Source organism: Crotalus tigris, unplaced genomic scaffold (assembly GCF_016545835.1).
Source record: "Crotalus tigris isolate CLP2741 ecotype Arizona unplaced genomic scaffold, ASM1654583v1 scf7180000019007.31208882:3723066, whole genome shotgun sequence".
In the NCBI taxonomy this organism is placed as follows: Eukaryota; Metazoa; Chordata; class Lepidosauria; order Squamata; family Viperidae; genus Crotalus; species Crotalus tigris.
The window spans coordinates 3,413,064-3,433,745 of record NW_024097321.1 but is presented as its reverse complement, the minus strand read 5'-3'; the positions used below and the strand labels follow the sequence as shown (position 1 = coordinate 3,433,745).

Sequence of the window (20,682 nt, the reverse complement as noted above, 5' to 3'; positions counted from 1 at the left end):
TTGAAGGGAAGACTATATCAGACAGTTAATACTGGAGTGGTAATTTTAACAATAAAAAAATCACCCAACGTGTAGGACGTGAGCCTGCAAGTGTAATGTGAATTAGCAGATTAAAAATGAAGTTTGCATGCATGGTTTGTCAATTTACAAAGTAAATTAATGGTTTCCCTGTGACTTTTGGTCTGATCCACCTTGTTAATTTAAGCAATTTTGCGCCAACAAAATGTGAGAGATGCATGTGAGGCTGTCACTTTGGGTGACCTGTTCCTGGTGCAAGAATGCCAACCTTAGATGATATTCTAGAGCAGATTGGAGAGTTTGACTTGTACCAGAAAAGAGCATTTTTTGTCCTGTGTTTGCTGTCTGCTGCCTTCACACCCATCTATGTTGGTATCGTATTCTTAGGTTTTACTCCTGAGCATCGTTGCCAGACTGCTGGGCTTCCTGAATTAACAGCCAGATGTGGCTGGAGCCTTGAAGAGGAGCTGAATCATACCCTTCCAAAGAAAGAAACCCATGGGGATGTTTTCATTAGTCAGTGCCAGAGATACAATGTGGACTGGAATGTATCTGAGCTCAATTGCACAAATCCAATTAATTTTTTCACTGCTGATAGCAATGTCAGCCACATTCCTGTTGTTGCATGCCAAGATGGTTGGATTTTTGATTTCCATGGATCATCCATTGTGACTGAGGTAAGATCCCTGCAATAATCATAAATTATTTGCTAGGTGATAAAGCTACTGTAAAGAGCTAAACCTCTGCTAAGCCATTTTGGCCAGCTGAGATGGACACCAAAGGCTCTTCTCTTCTCCAGATGTTATTGCCTCTCGAAGTTAGACAGATGGCTTCTGGAATGAAAGAGCTGACAAGCTCTGTCCCAAGGTAGATCTACTGATTATTTTTACATTATCTTTTAGACATCAAGCAAAATATGCACTAGTCATCTGAGTTTGAGGTTAACAATCACCTCAGAAAAGGTGGTAAAATCAGGCACATTAAGACCCCCTTAATGTACAACCATAAATTCAGGATAAATTACAGTTGTAAATCAAAGACTATCTGTAATTAATAAAACATATTGTGATTGGCCTAAGGAGTTGATTTTTAGTGTATCCTGTAGATGTTTTAAAAAAGAGGTATTTTTTAAAAGCCCTCAGATGTTAAATGGGAAACAGAGGTGATATTGTTTAAATGTATTCAGAGAGGACAAATATTAATGAAGGAGGAATGAGACAATAATAATTGCCTTGAAAGAATTTGGAATTACATGACGATTCAACCTTTGTCATGTTTAAAGGAGACTCATTGATCGTAACAGGACAACTTGGATATGCTGATGTAGTTTTAAACTATAAGATTTAATGTCTTAATTTTAATGTCTGTATGTTATTGTTAAATGCTCTGAACATTATATACAGCAAAAAAAGGTGGGGCAGATTTTTAATTGAATCATGAATAAACACAATATCCTGGCCTTTTCCCGAAACCCAGCAAGAAAAAAGGAAAGATATTTTTGCTATTCTGTCTTAAATTTAAAAATAAAGTTACTTTTTATAAAATATTTGAAACAATGGCGTACATTTTGATGTGCTTTCTCTAACCAGCACCCTTTATCTTGTCAGTTTAACCTGGTGTGCAAAGATGCTTGGAAACTGGATCTATTTCAGTCATGCGTGAATGTGGGCTTTTTTCTTGGTTGTGTAAGCATTGGCTACCTGGCAGACAAGTAAGTGAGATTTTCCATGTTGAATTGTAGTGTTTACTGTTTCTCTATTCAGAAGAAAAGAGGAAGCTGCAGAGATATTCTTTAGAACAAAGTTGCCTTTTGTTGGAAAACTAACACTTGGAACAGAATGTTGTATTATGTATTCAGCAAGTGAGAATATTTGCTCTCGCAGTTGGCCCTTATCTGCCCTTTCATTAGATCCAAAGAGATTCTATGCAATCTAAATATTACTTTGTTCAAAGAAAATCCATTCAGCCAACAGGAAATAAAGTGGTCTGACCTATTGTTTCCTGTGGCATCCTTCCCTGATTTATGACCAATTAGACTTTATTAGCTAGTTTGGCTAATAAATTTTACTTAGCCAGTTTGGTGTAGTAGATAAGGCATCAAGCTAGAAACTGGGATAATAATAATAATAATAATAATAATAATAATAATAATAATAATAATAATAATAATAATAATAATAGCAGCTCCTTGGGTGCAATCCCAAAACAACTGGAGCACCACTTGAACACCATTGGCATTGACAAATTCGCTATTAGTCAATTGCAAAAGGCGGCCTTATTAGGAACTGCTTCCATCCTGCGACGATACCTGTAATACCATCAAACATCCACATCTGCCTATCCCAGGTCCTGGGTAAGGACTCGATAGGTAGACAAAATGCCAAATCCAGTCTGAACATCTGGTTGACTGTGCGATGATCCATAATAATAATAATAATAATAATAATAATAATAATAATAATATTGGGAGGGACCTTGGAGGTCATCTAGTCCAACCCCCTGCTCAGGCAGGAAACCCTATATCATTTTGGACAAATGACTGTCCATTCTCTTCTTAAAAACCTCCAGTGTTGGAGCGTTCACTGCTTCTGGAGGCACAGGTTGTTCCACTGGTTAATTGTTCTAACTGTCAGGACGTTTCTCCTTAGTTCTAGGTTGCTTCTCTCCTTGATTAGTTTCCATCCGTTGCTTCTTATCCTGCCTTCAAGTGCTTTGAAGAATAGCTTGACTCCCTCTTCTTTGTGGCAGCCCCTGAGATATTGGAACACTGCTATCATGTCCCCCCTTGTGGTGTTTGTTCTCATCCTTAGGCCCAAAGCCAGCCCTCTCTTTCAGCCCTAGGAAGGAAACAATGGCTAATCGCTTCTGAAAATCTTGCCAAGAAAACTGCAGAGATTTATTTGTCCATCTTGTTACTAGGAGTCAATACCGACTTGAAGGCAAAAGAAAAGAAAATATTATTTGCATGCTGTCATAATCTCCAAGGACAGCTGGAGGTTAGCAACAACACCATAACAATCATACAGTAATAAATGTAAATGTTTATGGTAAACAATAAAAATTACAGTAAATGAAGTAATCCAATCCAATGCTCTGAATTAAGCAACTTTTTAAAGATTTTGGAGCTGGATAGCTTGTGCGGGGTTTTGCAAGATCTATGAACAGACGTTTTAAGAAGACCTGAAGAAGAGACATGGGGATACCACCAGCAATAATATATTGCATTGCATTGCCTCCAGTCTGAACATAGATGGCCTTTGACCTCTCAATCTTTTCAACATGTTTCTATATCACAGCACTCCCGAACAACAGGACTGTTCTAAATTAATGAGTTTTTTTTAATTATTTAGAGTTTCATTGGAAAATAATTCTGTGTCTTCCATAACATTAATACTGTTCATCTCCCTTCCACTTTTCAAGTACATAATAATGACTGCAATGTCTTTTCTCTCTAGGTTTGGCCGAAAACGGTGCTTACTAATTACCATCCTAATAAATTCTATCTCTGGTGTTCTTGTGGCTGTTGTCCCTAGTTACACATGGGTAGTGGTTTTTCGCTTGATACAAGGATCGGTCAGCAAAGGAGGCTGGTTAACAGGATATATCTTGAGTAAGAGTGTTAAATATTCAGTTAATACTGCATAATAGACTATTGTACATTAACCATGCTTCTCACCCTACCCTTATACGTTAATTAACTAAAATAAAATAATTACTATTTCCATCTAACAAGATGGGGTACACCTTTCGTTTACTGAATTAAAAGTTGCCATATAGATTTTTTCATTATTTCAGAATGTACCAGTAGTAGCTTTTGCTAATATGGAAAGCTGCTTATTCCGTTCATAGAAGATGCTTTGTACAATTAATAAAGTATTAATAAATAATAAGTGATAAATAATAAATAATAAGTGATATGTAGGAATATTTGCAGGAAGAAGTCAAAACACTCAAGGTGTTGGCCACAACCATGAGATTTGAGCCCTCCCCTTCCATAAAGTATGTCATGACATGCCTTAAAAAGGGGTGGTGCTCAGATCCCACAATTGTGAATGTTTCGATTGTCTTATGGACAACTTTGATGGGATAGTGTGCACATTTTCATCTTGGGAAAGTTCATAAAATCCCAGGAACATATTGAATACTTTTGATGATGTCATAGAAAGATGTGCTTCCCCATTTTACAGAAGTTGAATTCTGACTTCTAAAAAAATGGAAACTTTCCTATTTGAGCACTGCATGTAGAAGACTAAAACCGAGCTTCCTTCCAATGATGATGATTACCATGATGATACAGTGCTATGTTTAATTTCCTCTGCCCTTTCAAAGTTGCAGAGTTTGTTGGTGTGAACTACAGAAGAACAGTTGGCATTGTTTATCAAGTGGCCTTCAGTGTTGGACTCCTCATACTTGCTGCTGTTGCTTATGGAATTCCTCACTGGAGATGGCTTCAGCTTGCTGTCACATTGCCAAATTTCTTCTTTTTGCTCTATTATTGGTAAGTAAGGCTGCCCTTCTAACTAAAACAGAAGAAAAACAAGAATGCACATAACATATTGTTACCAAGAAGAACCTTTGAGGGGGGGGGGATTTTCTTAAATTGGGGCCTAACTAGAGACTTTATTTTTCCAGGAAAAAAATGCACTTGTTGCCAGTTTTGCTTTGACTGTATCACCCAAATTTAACATTCCAAGATGTTAATTTAGGGATGTGTATAATACTTTGGATTCAGAACTGGAAGGGTAACGAATGTAGCAATTATCTTTAAAAGAGCTGTGGTTTTCCTTGCAGCCATTTGATAGCTACAGAGGACAGCTGCGTGCTCCTGTGAAAAGCCCTGGTGCTTTAGAGCGGCAGATAGGTGCTGTGCTCACGCTTCTGTGCACTCCAAAATATATTTTGTCAATTATTTACAAGTTAGTATACTTTAATTATGAAAGGTCATTGAAGATTGGCAATATTAATCCATGCGAAGATCTTAGAAAAGAACTGTTGTAAGAGTTGAGTTTAAGCTGGCTTTTCATTTGTGGAAGTTTCATGTCCTTCCTAGGTAACATCTTCAGTGCTATGATCTTGGAGAAGTGAGGTTTGCTGCCTATTGTGGAAACTGCTTATATGGGAGTGGATAGTCTATGCCAGTGGTGGTGAACTTATGGCACGGGTGCCAGAAGTGGCACTCAAAGCCCTCTCTGTGGGCACGTGCGCCATTGCCCCAGTCCTAGGCCTTCAGCTGGGTTTTATAAAACCTTTTCGCTTTAGGCCTCTGCCGCCATGTGAAAAAAAAAGGTTCAATCAATCAGTCAATTTCAACTTCTTGTGGGAAAATAAAGATCCTGCAAAGTTGGAATTGGTTGATTGAACTTTTTAGTCCCACCCAGTCTGCCGTTACCACTGCAGCCAAGCCTACCCAATGGACCACACCCACCCAATGGTCACCCGGCACCCAACGATGCATAAGTGGGTTTTGTGTTGCAGTTTGGGCACTCGATCTCTAGAAGGTTCGCCATCACTGGTCTATGCTGTTGCATTTTATTGTTTTCTATGTGATTATTGAGCTATTTTTGTTATACTGATGTGGTGCCACCTGTTATAGTGTCTTCAAACTTTAAACAACATCCAGATGAGCAGCAGATGATACTGCATCAACGTTACAAGAACTAAATAATATGTCGATCACATGGAAAACAGTGGCACTCACCCAATCACATACAACCCTGATAGGGCAGACCACTATATATTCCCCAGCTAACTGACTAACCTCATTTATCCAAAATCAGCATTGAGATATGTCAGGCTCCAAGAACAAAGAAGGACATGTAGTGATTCTTCTAAGTAGATATTTTTATTGTTTCACACTTATAGACAGAATTTTACCAAATTAAAGCAAACCGCTCCCTATATGAAGCATATACTTTGGGAACCATTAGGGAGGGGTTGTCTTCACCTCCTTTCTCTCACACAAACTAATTGAACTGACTTGCTGCTTACTCCTCTGAAATGCACTTCCACCAGACTACATTCTATGACAGATATGACCTTGGTGGGTCAAACCCAGACAACTCCTGACACTCTAACCCTGAATAACATACAGGTAGTCCTTGATTTATGACCATAACTGGGTCCAGAACTTCCATTGTTAAGTGAGATGATTGTTGCATGAGTCGTAGCCAAATTTTACCATCATCTTTTGTTATGGTTTGTAAGCAAATCACTATGGCTGTTAAGTGATGCACCTGGTTGATAAATGAATCCAACTTCCTCTATTGACTTTGGTTGTTGGAAGCCAGCTGGGTAGGACACAAATCTTGGAATGTTAAATTTGGGTGATACAGTCAAAGCAAAACTGGCAACAAGTGCATTTTTTTTCCTGGAAAAATAAAGTCTCTAGTTAGGCCCCAATTTAAGACACTGCAACCATTGTAAATGCATGTCGATTGCCAAAGGCTCAAATTCTGATCACATGACCATGGGGACCCTCTGATAGTTGTAAGTCACTTTTTTCATCACTTTGAACAGAGATTAAACAGATGGTTATAAGTCAAGGACTACCTGTATATTCTCTATCATCACAAGTTTCATCATGTTGCAGAAAGGGAACTCGGACAAGATATTACAAAAGGGAACTTGTGCAAAAGGGAATTTGGACAGATACTACATACTTACACAAAGAAATCTTGTTTCAATCAATTCAAGACAAGTCCTATGTCATCCTGATTTTATGTTGCCATCAATGTTACACAGCTACACTGTTTTACAGGTGTCTTCCAGAATCCCCAAGATGGTTGATAGCCCAGCAGGAAAATGACAAAGCTCTGAAAATTATTAAGCGTATAGCTAAGGGGAATCAAAAGACGCTGCCACCATCCATGGAGGTAATCAGACCTATTTCCTTGCAAAGCTATCCCAGGAGTGGTATGCTGTGCAAATAACATTCCAAAATATGGATTTAGCATCCCATTTGATAAGCCAGGATTCTGGGCAGAATTTGTAATTTGTAAGTATTCTTTGCAGATGTATTGCCTCAATTCACCTTACTGTAGCCTGTGAGTAGATATTGCTGTATATTATTTAGAGTTTCTTGAATGGAGAATACAGTATAAATATAATAGCAAGTAAATAAGATCAACATATTAGTAACCCCAAAGCAAAAGTTATTCCAACAGAATTGCTTCCATGTGGACATCATTATGAACAGCATAGAAAGAGCAAAAAAAAACACCCCAACCCTGGTTAGGTAAGACTTTTGCACAAGAAAGTGACTGTAGAAGGAGGCTGGTGGAAAATTATTTTCCGCCCTAGGTGTATAAGAAGTCTGATTTCCAGAGATTCCACTCCTACTCAGCTCAGTAGAAATCCATTCCTGAGGGTCCAACAGCTTTTAGGAAATGCTTTGTGGACAGATTAGGCTGTTGTGGTGAGGATGTTCAGGACCCTGGCCTCAGGTTGCTGCTTCTTAATGCCAGGTCGGTTATTAATAAAGCTCCCCTCATCCGGGACTTGATACTGGATGAGGAGGCCGATCTGGCATGTATTACTGAGACTTGGCTGGGCCAAGAGGGAGTGTTCCTCTCTCAGAGATGTGCCCAGACGGGTTTCAGATAATGCACCAACCGCGATTCCAGGGAAGGGACGGGGGAGTGGCGATTCTTGTCTGAGAATCTTTGAGACCTCGCAGGATCCCTGCCCCAGAGGTTGTTGGGTGTGAGTCCCTTCTCTTGAGGTTGGATTCAAGGGTTCAGTTGGGCTTGTTGCTGACATACCTGCCTCCCAGCTATGTGACAACAGCCCTGCCCGAGCTGCTGGAGGGGGTAGCGGGGTTGGCAGTGGAATTCCCCAGGCTTATGGTGCTGGGGGATTTCAATCTGCCGTCACTCGATGAATCCTCCGGTGCGGCTCAGGAGTTCATGGCTTCCATGACAACCATGGACCTGACCCAGATAATTCAGGGTCTGACCTATAGGGGAGGACACATGCTCGACTTGGTATTCCTCTCGGGGCAGTGGAGACGTGATTTTGATTTAAGGGGTATAGTTACTTCTCCCTTGTCATGGTCGGATCACTTCCTGTTGAGGTTAGATTTCTCGGTCCTACTCCCCCACCGCAGGGAGGCGGAACCGATTAGGTGGTTCCGCCCCAGGCATTTAATGGACCCAGAGGGGTTCCGAATAGCGCTTGGGGGTTTTCCTGATTCCCTCCTCCACAAACTGGCTGAGTCCTTGAAATAAGGCGGCATCAGGGGCATTAGACCAGATCGCGCCTTTGCGACCTCTCCGTGACTGTGGATTCCGGAGGGCATCTTGGTTTACCGAGGAGCTACGGGAGATGAAGCGTCAGAAGAGACATCTAGAGCGACGCTGGAGGGCTAGTAACTCTGAACCTGACTGGACACTTTTAAGAGCCTATATTAGGACTTATTTAGTGGTGATACGAGCGGCAAAATGTTCGCATTTTTCCGCACTTATTGCATCTGCAGAATCTCGCCCTGTCGCCCTGTTTAGGGTGACCCGTTCCCTACGTAACGTTCGGGAAGCCGGGGAGCCCTTGCAGGGTAGGGCGGAAGAATTTGTGCAGTTTCCATCAGACAAAATCGCTCGGATTCAGACAGACCTAGACTCCGATTGGGCAGGGCCTTCTGAGATGACCAGGGCAGGTCTTAGCCCAGTTTTATGGGATGAATTTGAGTCGGTGACCGCTGAGGATGTTGACAGAGCGGTGGGAGCGATGAGCACCTCCACTTGTTTATTGGACCTGTGTCCTTCCTGGTTGGTCTCGGCCGCCAAGGAGGTGACACAGGGCTGGCTCCAGGTGTTGATCAACGCTTTGTTGAGGGAGGGGTCTTTCCCGCAACCCTTGAAGGAAGTGATTGTGAGGCCCCTTCTCAAGAAGCCTACCCTGGATCCGGCTGATTTAAATAACTTCCATCCAGTCTCCAATCTCCCCTTTTTGGGGAAGGTTGTAGAGAGAGTAGTGGTGCTCCAGGTCCGACAGTCTCTGGATGAAGCGGCTTACCTGGACCCTTTTCAATCTGGCTTCAAACCCGGCTTCTGCACAGAAACTGCTTTGGTCGCGCTGATGGGTGATCTCTGGCGGGCCTGAGACAGGGGTTTTTCCTCTGTCTTGGTGCTACTTGACCTCTCAGCGGTCATGGTATCCTTTTGCAATGACTTGGAGGGGCGGGAGTGGGAGGCACTGTTTTATGGTGGTTCTCCTCCTACCTCTCTGGCCGGTCGCAATTGGTACTGGTGGGGGGCAGAGGTCAACCCCGAGGCCCCTTGAATGCGGGGTGCCGCAGGGGTCGGTCCTCTCCCCCCTCCTATTTAACATTTACATGAAGCCGCTGGGTGAGATCATCAGACAGCATGGGGTGAGGTTTCATCAGTATGCTGATGATACCCAGCTATATATCTCTTCCCCGAGCTCTCTCAGTGAAGCGGCTGATGTGATGGGCCGTTGCCTTGAAGCCGTGAGGGTCTGGATGGGGGTTAACAGACTCAGGCTCAATCCTGACAAGACCGAGTGGCTTTGGATGTTGCCTCCTAAGGATCATGTTAACTGTCCAGTGTTGACTCTAGCAGGGGAAAATATACCCCCTTCGGAGTGGGTTCGCAATTTGGGTGTCCTCCTTGATCCACAGCTGAAATTGGAACATCATTTGACGGCTGTGGCTGGGAGGACCTTTGCACAAGTTCGTTTGTTGCACCAGTTGCGACCCTACCTGGACCGGAAGGCTCTCCTTACAGTCACTCATACCCTTGTCACCTCATGCCTGGACTACTGCAATGCGGTCTACATGGGGCTACCCTTGAAAAGTATTCAGAGACTACAGTTGGTCCAGAATGCAACCGTGCGGGTGATAGTGGGTGTTCCTCGGTACACCCCATTACACCTATCCTCCGCGAGCTGCACTGGTTGCCTATTGGTCTCCGGGTCCAATTCAAGGTGTTGGTTATTACCTTTAAAGCTCTATATTGCTCAGGGCCAGGCTATTTGCAAGACCACCTACTACCTCATAGTTCCCTTCGTCCGGTTAGATCCCACAGGCTGGGCCTCCTTCAGGTCCTGTCGGCCAAGCAGTGCCATTTGGCGGGGCCATGGGGGAGGGCTTTCTCTGTGATGGCGCCCACGTCTTGGAACCAGCTCCCCCCGGAGATTACGACTGCTCCCACCCTGTTCGTTTTCTGCAAGCTGCTTAAGACCTGGCTTTTCCGGCAGGCCTGGGGTTTATAAAATCTGACCCCTGGATGAATGTTACTGTATTGTTTGTCTTGTTAAGTTATATTGTGTTTTTTTGTTAGCCGCCCGGAGTCCTGCGGGAGTGGGGCGGTCTATAAATTTTAATAAATAAATAAATAAATACTCAGATCAGTAGAAATCCATTCCTGAGGGTCCAATAGCTTTTAGGAAATGCTTTGTGGACAGATTAGGCTGTTGTAGTGAGGAGAGGATGAAAAAATCTTATTTATTGGCACTTTACTCCAATTGCTGTCAGTCAGGAAATGAACATGGAGAACAGAAAAACATTTGAGTTACAAAAGAGGGCACATTCCTTTTTTTTTATAGCTGACTGCTATGTTCTCTATATATTTTTTACTTTAAAAAATTGAAAAGCTAAGTCCTCTCACCAGAATCTCTGATACCATGATTTCAACTACCTCCAACAGTAAAAAATGTTTTGGTTTTTTTGTCCTAGAAACTTCGGCCTGAGGAAGAAATAAGCGATAAGCCTAGCCCTTCCTTTATAGACCTGGTGAGAACACCACAGATAAGGAAACATACATTAATCTTAATGTACACTTGGTAAGAAAAGTTCATTTTTTAAAAAAGATCCAAAGACATCTCCATGTAGCTGACCAGCTGAGGGGGAGGCTGCAGAAATAGTAAGAATGGCAATAGGAGACTGGAAGAGAGAGCATTGAAATCAAACAGAATCAAATAGCAATGTTTTCTTTTTAATTAAACTTTAATTAAACAACTTATTTAATTTAATTAACTGCTACTTGTTTAGCTTTTGACTGTGGAATGGAAAAGGCTAGCCTTTTTTACTTGAGCAGAATGTCTTGGCTCAATTTTTCTTCATGAAAACAATCCATTTTCTCTCACATCCACAATTTTTGAGAGGAATAGCTACACTTAGCAGAGCTCTTTATTTAATTGACTGGATTTACACATTGTGGTAAGCCATTGTTTGGTTAGCTACAGTTCAGTGATTCATCTCAGCTAGCAAATTTTACATTCTAGGCCAGGGATGTCCAACCTTGGCAACTTTAAGACTTGTGAACTTCAACTCCCAGAATGCCACAGCCAGTCAAACAGCCACTGTCAATTCTGGGAGTTGAAGTTCAAAAGTCTTAAAGTTGCCAAGATTGGATATCCCTGTTTTAGGCCACAAAATGTGCTTTACAAATCACAGTGCTTAGGTTCACCCAACAATAGGCTAAGCTGAAATGAAACAAACCACATTATGGCTAAAGAGATGTGAAGCAAACCTGCTTTTATAATGAAATGTGTCCAGACATTAATGTCGATAGATAGCCAGGTACACTTTATATGCATTCATTCTCAAGCTCTTTGGCATTAAACTATACTCAGGTTTAATTTCAAACTGTCTTTCAGCTTTAGAAAATGGCATGAGGCAATATAGTACAGGACTTGAATAATGTTTTGAAAAAAACCCCTAAAGCATGGCTTCATCTTCTTTGTCTAGGTTTACCAGTGCTGTAGTGTATCAGGGCCTCATCATGCATCTGGGAATTGGTGGAGGCAACATTTACCTGGACTTTTTCTATTCTGCTCTTGTGGAATTCCCTGCTGCCATCATACTCATAGTCACAGTTGACCGTATAGGCCGCCGTTTTCCCTGGGCTGTGGCAAATTTTATGACAGGAATTGCCTGTCTCATTACTGCCTTAGTTCCTGAAGGTGAGTGTTGTAGTGATACACTGGGTATGCCCCCTTTTCTCTCTAATCCAGTGGTCAACAACAGTGGCCTTCCAGTTGGGTTGAGTTCTGACACCCGTGAGCCCCAGCCAGCATGGCTAGTAGTGAGGAATGAAAAGGGAAGCAGCCCAAAGACACCTGGCTGTGCTCAAATTGTCTACTCCTACCTGAAATGTGTTGAAGAAGTTCAAAATGTCAGTTTTCTCTCCTAATCCAATGCTATTCTTTGCAACTTTTTTTCTATTAAAATATAATACATAGAGCTTGTACCATTCCCCTCTCTCTCATGGGCAAGGGAAAATAGAATTTGGAGACCATTCTGCAAATGAAGTGGTCCAATCAGGAAAGAGTCAGGCAGACATTTCTTTGTCCACCCTTCCTTCATCCCAATTGCTTCATAAGTATAATCCATCATTTTGTGTCATACACATGCAAAATGGTTCCTCCCCAGCATGTGCTTTGCACAATGTCTATTGGGTAAACTTGACTCTTGAAGCCTGGACCTATGTATAAATGCCGTGCATGCTTTGGATTTTTTAAATGTATTTAGTAATTTTATAAGCTGCCACATTTCATATACATGACTCTGGGTAGCTCACAGTTAAAACAGAATAAAAAGAGTGAAAAAAACCAACCAGAGTTTTAAAAAAGCATTAAAAATGACATAAAAATAGGAGCTGAGAAGATTCACAAACACTAAGCTTACCCATGCTATCAGATCCGCCCCCCCCCCCGACTTGAAGATAAAAGCCAGGTTTCTAGTGCTCTGTGAAAGAAAGACTAATCTAATTTCAGCATGGGTCTTGATATCTAGAAGGCAGGCATTAAGGCAGAAAAGACCCTCTTCCTGGGTCCTGAGAGGCAGCAACTTTTTCTCTCATAGACAGAGACATTTGGTCTCCTGCCAGATCTCACAGTCAAGTAGACACCAGTGAGTACACAAAGTACTATACGCTTTTAGTATCTAACATATAAATATCCATTATATAAGCATGTATTTAGAGAAATAACAAAGAAAACAGCAGCTGCTTGGGTCATCTAGAACACACCAAATCCAGAATACAAGGCAATTTATTTCTATGCAGTTTGAGGGTTTATGCCTATATGTTATCCCTTAATCCCTTATTCCCGGATCATATCATGCTATTTGAGTTGTTATCACTTATCAAATAAAGTAGAATTCCTAATTAGGTATGACCTCCTCTACCACTTCTGCATCCCCCACTCATAAAAAAAAAAGTACAAAACCAAACCCCTCCCAAGAAGTTAAAAGACAAGATGAAGCTGAGGATATCATTCAATATCTTTTCAGATCTCTATTGGCTAAAAATGACTGCAGCTTGCCTTGGCAGGCTGGGTATTACCATGTGCTATGAAATGGTTTGCTTAGTCAATGCAGAACTCTATCCAACTTTCCTCAGGTGAGTGAATCCTCTTCCGTTATCCTGGGTTGGGTTGGGATGGACCTTGTTGGACCTTTTTTGGTTTGGTTGGGCTGAACTAAGGAGGAATTTCCTGACAAAACAATTAAGCAGTGGAATGACTTGCCTCTGCTCCATCATCGGAGGTTTTCAAGAAGAGACTGAACAGCCGTTTGTCTGGAATGGTATAGGATTTCCTGCTTGAGCAGAGGGTTGGACTAGAAGATCTCCAAGATCCCTTCCAACTCTATTATTCTGTTATGGTTGCTCAAGTACGGTAGCTTTTGATATTCAAAGCCAACCTCTGATGCATACCAAGCTCATAAACGGTTTTCTCAATTATTTAGTTTCAAAAGCTAAGGGGAATGGTGCTACCCGCCTTCCCCCCAAAAAAGCTTGATAGATTCTCCAAGCAAAATGAAAGAACTGGTCTGAGAAATATGGCCGATTACAAAAAAAAAAATATCCACATTGTTTTGGAATCCTTTGAACACACTATTGATAAAGGTTTTTTTCCTGCGTTTTTTTTCTTTTTTAAAAGGAACCTGGGGGTTCTTGTCTGCTCTTCCATGAGTGATATTGGGGGGATCATAACTCCGTTCATTGTCTATAGGCTGGCAAACATTTGGCATGAACTTCCGCTTATCGTCTTTGGTAAGAATGACCTTTTGTTCTTTTGAGTGATTGAGAATAAGGGCACCACTTGTGCTTCTGAGATAGCAAGTCTCAGATTTCTTCCTGTGTCTCAGATATATCCTGGCAGAACAGTGCAGCCTTGGGGGACTTCTGGTCAAGCTCTTTAAAAAAAATCTCTAAATCTCAGGGTCACGGCAATGGAATTTGTATCTTGTTCTATTAAGCAATTCAGCTTAATCAATGATTTACATAATATGACTCTTGGCTGCAAACAGGACTTTTTCCTGTTCATCTGTAAAAAGATAAACATTGCCAAACAGAGGAAAGACACTGCATGTCATTAAAGATATCTAGGGAGGAAGAATTGCGTGGACAAGAATTATGAGAAAAGGCCAGGAGTTAGATCAGAATGACCTATCACCTCACAGCCCTGAATTTTGGCATAATAACAAGCCACACCAGTGAAAAGACCAATTTTAAAACCAATTTCTCCCTTGCCCTTATGTGAGCCTTTGTGAGTCAGCCAATCTGGCAAATGAGCAGGGCAGCCTTTGGATAATCTTTAAAAAAAAAAACCTTGATACCATTGTTTAAGAGACCCTATCAGAGGCCAAACTAAGCATTCCCTATGGATTTATTTTAAAGAGAAGGCTGCCTAAGATTTTTCATTGAGAAAAAAGCCTGGATTATGAATACCTGCCTATCCACACTCCGGGTTTTTTTGTTTTTTTTTTTTTTTTTTGCACTTGTCTGGAAATTCTTTCCCTCATATAATTTTGTGGTGATATTTAAAAGATACGTTTGGTCTGAATTCTGATTGTTATTTTAGTATATTTAAAGTCTTGGTGGAAAAAAAAATAATGCATTTCAGGAATGCATTTTTACTTAATTCACAACTAAATGACTGAAAAGGCACGGTCAGTACACCACCTCCGTGACAGGAGTCACCTCGTTCCTTTTGTTTCTTTTCTGTGCCTAAAGCTGTCATTGGCCTTGTGGATGGTGGTCTGGTTTTGCTCTTACCTGAAACCAAAGGGAAAACTTTACCTGAGACTATTCATGATGCTGAAAATCTGCACAGGTATGGGCATGCGTCGTGACATTTCTTAAAGAGGACTATTTTCTGTTCAGAATTAGGAACCAAGGTTGCATGGTGATGCAGGCTGAATGTTTCTCTTACCCAGCTTCCCTAACCTCCTGAAAAACAGTGTCTCGGGAGACCAACTTTATGAAGACTCAATCATTGGTTTGGTTGTTGTGATAAAACTGGCCAGCTTCCTAGGAGAAAATATTCTAGCAATTTTAAACCATTTCCTGGATCGTTCTCTCCCTAAAGTGGGCCAAAATGCAAAGAGCTTCAATTAATCAGGGAAATCCGCCAACCATTTCCTAAATTATCTGTGAACAGCACAGCTCTCCTCAAAGCTTAAAAAATAACTTTCCAAGAGCTTCGTGCTTCAAAGGTCTTTTCCCACCTCTGAAAAACTTTCAGGCTTACATAGAAAAAAAACGCACTTATGGGCTCTCATCCAGGTCCTTGAAGTAGCCTAAAGCCTCATGCTGCCTGACTGGCCTAGCAGATAATATTGGCTGTTCATAACATTATTTTCTTTAGCATCCTAAGACACCCACACCGATCTGAAGGAGCACAGGGAACTTTCAGGAAGTTTTCTTGGGGTAGATGTCCTATTGGAGTCCCCGTCTGAGGCCCACGTCTTCCCACTTTGACAGCTTACCACAGCAAATTCACATTTTCCCTAATGTTCTATGAGATGGCTGACATTGGGACAGCTTGATAAATTTAAAATAGTCCTTCTTTTCCAATCATTAGTGTGAAAGCCTGAAAAAAGTTGGGGTCATGCAATTATAAAGGATCTAAAAGACTTCTTCCACAACATTTTCAGCTTACGCAGAGCCACAGTTCTTTTTTTTTTTCAAGAATAAATTGCCCAATGAGCTTATGATAATATACTTAAGAATTTGGATGAAATGGCTATGATTATCAGTTTGATTTATTTTATTTGTTCCCATTCATCTCTTGGTTCCTTTCCATAGACCAGGGAGGCCCAAAGAAAAAATGATTTATCTTCATGTGCAGAACTCAGATGTGTCAACTTACTGAAGAACAACTGTGTTCCCCACAAGTTTCCATGGATGCGTAAGGAGAGAAAAGCAAAAGGGTGGATACAAGCACAACTCTTCAGTTTTCTCAGAAATGTTTAAACATTCAATATCTTCTGCTTTCTGTCTCCACTAAGACTGTCATACATTCCAGGGAATTCTGTGGTCCTGGTAAACATTTTAAAGCTTTCCCCTCCAGTTATGTAATCTGGCTTGAATTTCTCGGATTGGAGAAACTGGGCTAGAGACGGTGCTCATTAATAGCCTAAAATGCAACATGTAAATTATGTCTTTATATATAAGCCCCATTGAGTCTAATAGGCCATATGACTTTGTTGATAAAACTGCAGACTTAAGGAACCATACGTGGAAGGAGTCACTCAAATGGAAATATAACATAAAATATGATAGAGAAATTGACATTGTTTGAAAGCTTGATTTCAATCTGTTCCTATTTTTTCCCTTAAGCTTGTTCTGTTTCATTTATCCGCTGATGTTTTCTGTTTCTCACACACAAATGTATCTGCATTTTCATGAACATTTCTTTCAAATACACAATACTGTTAGCAAGGTTCCTAATATTCAGATCTCTGTTAGAACTTTTCAGAAAGAACCAGCATTCTGGGCCAGGGATGTCCCTTGGCTTAGGAAAGATAAACTAGAGGACACTAACCAAATAGTAATGCATAGTCCCAAAACATCCACCAGAGTTTCATTTTATTCTGCTTATAGGTAGTCTTCATTTAGCAATCAAAATTGGGGCTGATGATTCAATCGTGCAGCAAAATAACCACTAAGTAAAACTGCAATTGTGCTTATGATCTTACTTCAAATTTCCTTTGATGTACAAGGTCATAAATACAAGGACCAACCATAAAGTTACTTTTTCATCACCGTCATAACTACAAACTGTTGTTCAACAAGGCAGTTGCTAAACAAGGAGTACTTGTAGTTAATCATGTGATCCTCTGTCCCACTAAACATTATCATTTGATAATAGCTTTTGGGAGCCTCCAGAGAAGGGCAGTACTCAAGATTTCAGGAGCAATCTGGGGCTCAGGATCCTTAACCTAAGTGCACCCTGTGAGTGGACGGTCCCTTTTGCAACCCGGAGATCTTTCTGTCTATGACTGGCAAAACCGACTCTTTACAATCAATTTTGAGGGAGAGGCGACAATTTAGTATACATTTGAAAATATGCTTAACCGTTGTTTCAAAAAGACAAGAAGAAATGAGACTCTAGAAAGAGTACAGAGAAGAGCAACAAAGATGATTAGGGGACTTGAGGCTAAAACATATAAGAAACGGTTGCTGGAATTGAGTATGTCTAGTTTAATGAAGAGAAGGATGAGGGGGGACATGATAGCAATGTTCCTGTCATGTGTCTGACTAATGAAACACTTCAAAGAACTTTCAGGCATGGTTTAACCTAAAAAGCCTTTATTAGTGTAGAGGAATGTCAGCACGGCATGGAGAATGCCAAGATCTGAATTTCTCTTTCTTTGAACATAACACTCCAGGCATTTCCCCTCCCCTATTTTGGGGTCATGATTCACATCTTCCAATTAACCTGGAGGGCAAAGATTCACTTCCCTTCCCTTCCTTTCCACGGGCTTTTCTCTACTCTCATTCTCATCTGAATTCATTCTAAAAGTACCAGACAGTTCTGTATATTTTGTCAAAGCAAGAATATTCAATATTAGCTGAGTTGACAGTTCCAATATTTGAGAGGCTGCCACAAGGAAGAGGGGGTCAAGCTATTCTCCAAAGCACCTGAAGGCAGGACAAGAAGCGATGGATGGAAACTAATCAAGGAGAGAAGCAACCTAGAACTAAGGAGAAATTTCCTGACATTTAGAACAATTAATCAGTGGAACAGCTTGCCTCCAAAAGTTGTGGGTGCTCCATTACTGGAGGTTTTCAAGAAGAGATTGCACAGCTATTTGTCTGACATGGTATAGGCTCTCCTGCTTGGGCAGGGAGTTGGACTAGATAGAAGATCTTCAAGGTCCCTTCCAACTCTCTTATTCTGTTAAATTAGAGAAACAGCAGACGACCTATCGCCCCTCATGTAAATAAGGCAGTTTTGACCAATTTGCCTCTGGCCAATTTGCCCAATCTATTCTGGCTCTAAAATTTCTCTTCCCCAAGTGTTAAGTGCAAGTTTCAAACACCTGTGCTTTAGAAAATGTACTGATTCACTCTTTTCTTCCTAACTTTGACTGCAACCTGACAAAGTTGAGAATCTTGAAGATTATGCAAAAAACTAAGGTGACCAACCGTCCTCCTTTAGGGAGGACAGTCCTCCTTTTGTGAGTTCTGTCCTCCCTCGAAAAGTGTCCTCCTACATGTCCTCCTTTTCGATATTTGAAGACTAATCTGCAGGGCTTTTTTTTCTCATAAAACACTCAGAACAACCTTTTTTTGATGATTTTTTTTTTCAACTTTTGCATGAGCTGTGCTACTCCCGCTATTGGCTTTCAAAAGCCAATAGGAATTGCTGCTGAGCGCGCCAAAACACCCGGCCGGCAAACTTTGCACGTGCAAGTTGTCTGTATTATTGTTGCAATGAATAAAATGTTTCTTTTATTTACGATATTTTTTTCTTCAATTTATTTGTGTCCTCCTTTTCATTGTAAAAAAGTTGGTCACCTTAAAAAACCACACACAAAACATATCTTCATAGAGCTCAATTTCGTATCCAGAGACACACACACATATCGCTGCTGGACTGATATGTGCAGTCTTTCATTCTTTTCACCTCCCACTTCTGGAGATGATTTTGGGTGGATTTTTTTCTCTCAGTAAAATTGGACACTAGGATAGAAATGTTACATAAATGATGTGCTGGGGGAGATGCACTGAGAGGAATCCAATTGCTTTCTCCTATTGGGAAGATCTATAAACATAAGCATGTTTATGTTGTGCAGAGAACAGCTTATGGTGATTGGGGATGCTTTTCCCTCTTTTCCAAGTACCCCTGAGACAAGCATCTTGCTCAGGGGCTACTAGTCTAAGCTTGGAAATAGCAATTGTAGGGGCAGAGGGTAAATGCTTTCTTTTAAAAAGGCAGAAATCTCGTGGTTATTTCATATTAAAACCAAAGACTATCATCTGAAATCCAGAGAATTGGCTGGATCACCAGAAAGGAGATGAATGATTCTCTGAAAGGGGGGGGGGAGTGAATATGCAATCCAGAACTTAAATGTATTGAGGGGATAAATAAAAGATTATTAAAACCCTGAGCTTATGAAGTAGAACTAGTTCCTGTTTTAACATAATTGCGGATCTCGAATCCAAGGAGTTGATTCCCCAACCTCACTGCAGAGATCTTACTAACTCTAATGCAGTTCCCTTAATTAAACCTACTGCTGATTTTTCTATCAGTAAGGAGATTCTAAGAGGAGATTTCCCATCTTCCCACCTTACCCAATAAGAAAAAAATATCCAACTTCTTGAATAGACAAGAACAACTTTACTATTGGCAATAGAAAAGCAATAAGCATACAGATATACAGACAGTATCAAACAGGTATAGGATTAATTTTAAGCAGGGGGTTGGACTAGATGACCTCCAAGGTCCCATCCAACTTTATTATTACTAATAATGATTATAACAACAACAATAAAAATAAGGTACTGAGTTCAATGGGGTGATTTTCCATATGTCCCACAGAGGAGCTTGTTCAGAGCCAGCAGTTCCTACATCTGTACAGTACATCAGGGTGTCAAATTGCCAGTCCATGGGCTGGATGCGTCATGCCGAAACCGCGCCCACCCCAGCTCCAGCAATGGGGAAAAAGTTGTGATATGTGGCGACACGTCACGTGACGTGACGAGTTTGACACCCCTACACATATATACTCAGCAGTTGCCTTTAGCATGCAGCACATCCAAGGCACAGTGCATATTTAAACAATCTAACTCTCCCTCCTACTTCATAAAATGCCCAAAGAGTTGTCTCTGCAAAAATCTCATGGAGCAGTTCTCCCATTCTCTTCTAGGCTGCTTAATCTCCCCAATTAATCAGTGGAACAGCTTGCCTTCAGAGGACGTGAGTGCTCCATCACTGGGAGTTTTTAAGAAGAGATTGGACAAGCATTGGTCCGGAATGGTATAGGGTCTCCTGCTTGAATGTGGGGGTTGGACTAGAAGACCTCCAAGGTCCCTTCCAATTCTCTTATTCTGTAAATTTCTTCCTGCCTGGCCCATCTGAATCCTATCTGTTGTTCCTTTTGGTCCTCCAAGCTATTGTCCTCCCACAGCTGATTGATCTGCTGTGCAGGTTTCCCAACAGTGAAAAGGTCAGATGCCTCTGTCCATTTGCACTGGCCAAGCTGATACTATGTTTGTGAATCTTTGCACCCCCAGCACTACTCTACCCTTGTTGGTTGCATGAGTGGAACCCTGCTAGACAAAAACCCTCCTTTAATTCTCATCTAATCATGGAGGGTCTCTTTTTGTCCTACCTTCAGACTTTGCTCATATTCCTTTTAGCTGTTTATGTTACCTTTTCTCCTTTTTCCTTAACTAATATTCTATTTCTTTC

The 20,682-nt window shown here is 41.1% G+C and overlaps 1 protein-coding gene across 1 annotated transcript; it reads left to right on the top strand.

Annotated features, from left to right (window-relative positions):
* Positions 1-256: 256 nt before the first annotated feature.
* Positions 257-17,481, top strand: LOC120314831 (solute carrier family 22 member 2-like). The gene is made up of 11 exons (XM_039358336.1): positions 257-695; positions 1,626-1,729; positions 3,474-3,628; positions 4,348-4,516; positions 6,776-6,890; positions 10,709-10,815; positions 11,723-11,937; positions 13,268-13,376; positions 13,918-14,030; positions 14,994-15,093; positions 16,068-17,481. Exons 1-11 carry the CDS (start codon positions 279-281, stop codon positions 16,132-16,134), a joined length of 1,671 nt encoding a protein of 556 aa, XP_039214270.1. The 5' UTR covers positions 257-278; the 3' UTR covers positions 16,135-17,481.
* The last annotated feature ends 3,201 nt before the right edge of the window (positions 17,482-20,682 follow it).

What these genes read in the sequence shown, in the direction of transcription:
- LOC120314831 (XM_039358336.1), top strand. Translation starts at nt 279, where the DNA reads ATGCCAACCTTAGATGATATTCTAGAGCAGATTGGAGAGTTTGACTTG. An exon ending in ATTGGCTACCTGGCAGACAA is followed by an intron (nt 1,730 to 3,473) that starts GTAAGTGAGATT and finishes TTTTCTCTCTAG; the next exon opens with GTTTGGCCGAAAACGGTGCT. An exon ending in GATGCTGAAAATCTGCACAG is followed by an intron (nt 15,094 to 16,067) that starts GTATGGGCATGC and finishes TCCTTTCCATAG; the next exon opens with ACCAGGGAGGCCCAAAGAAA.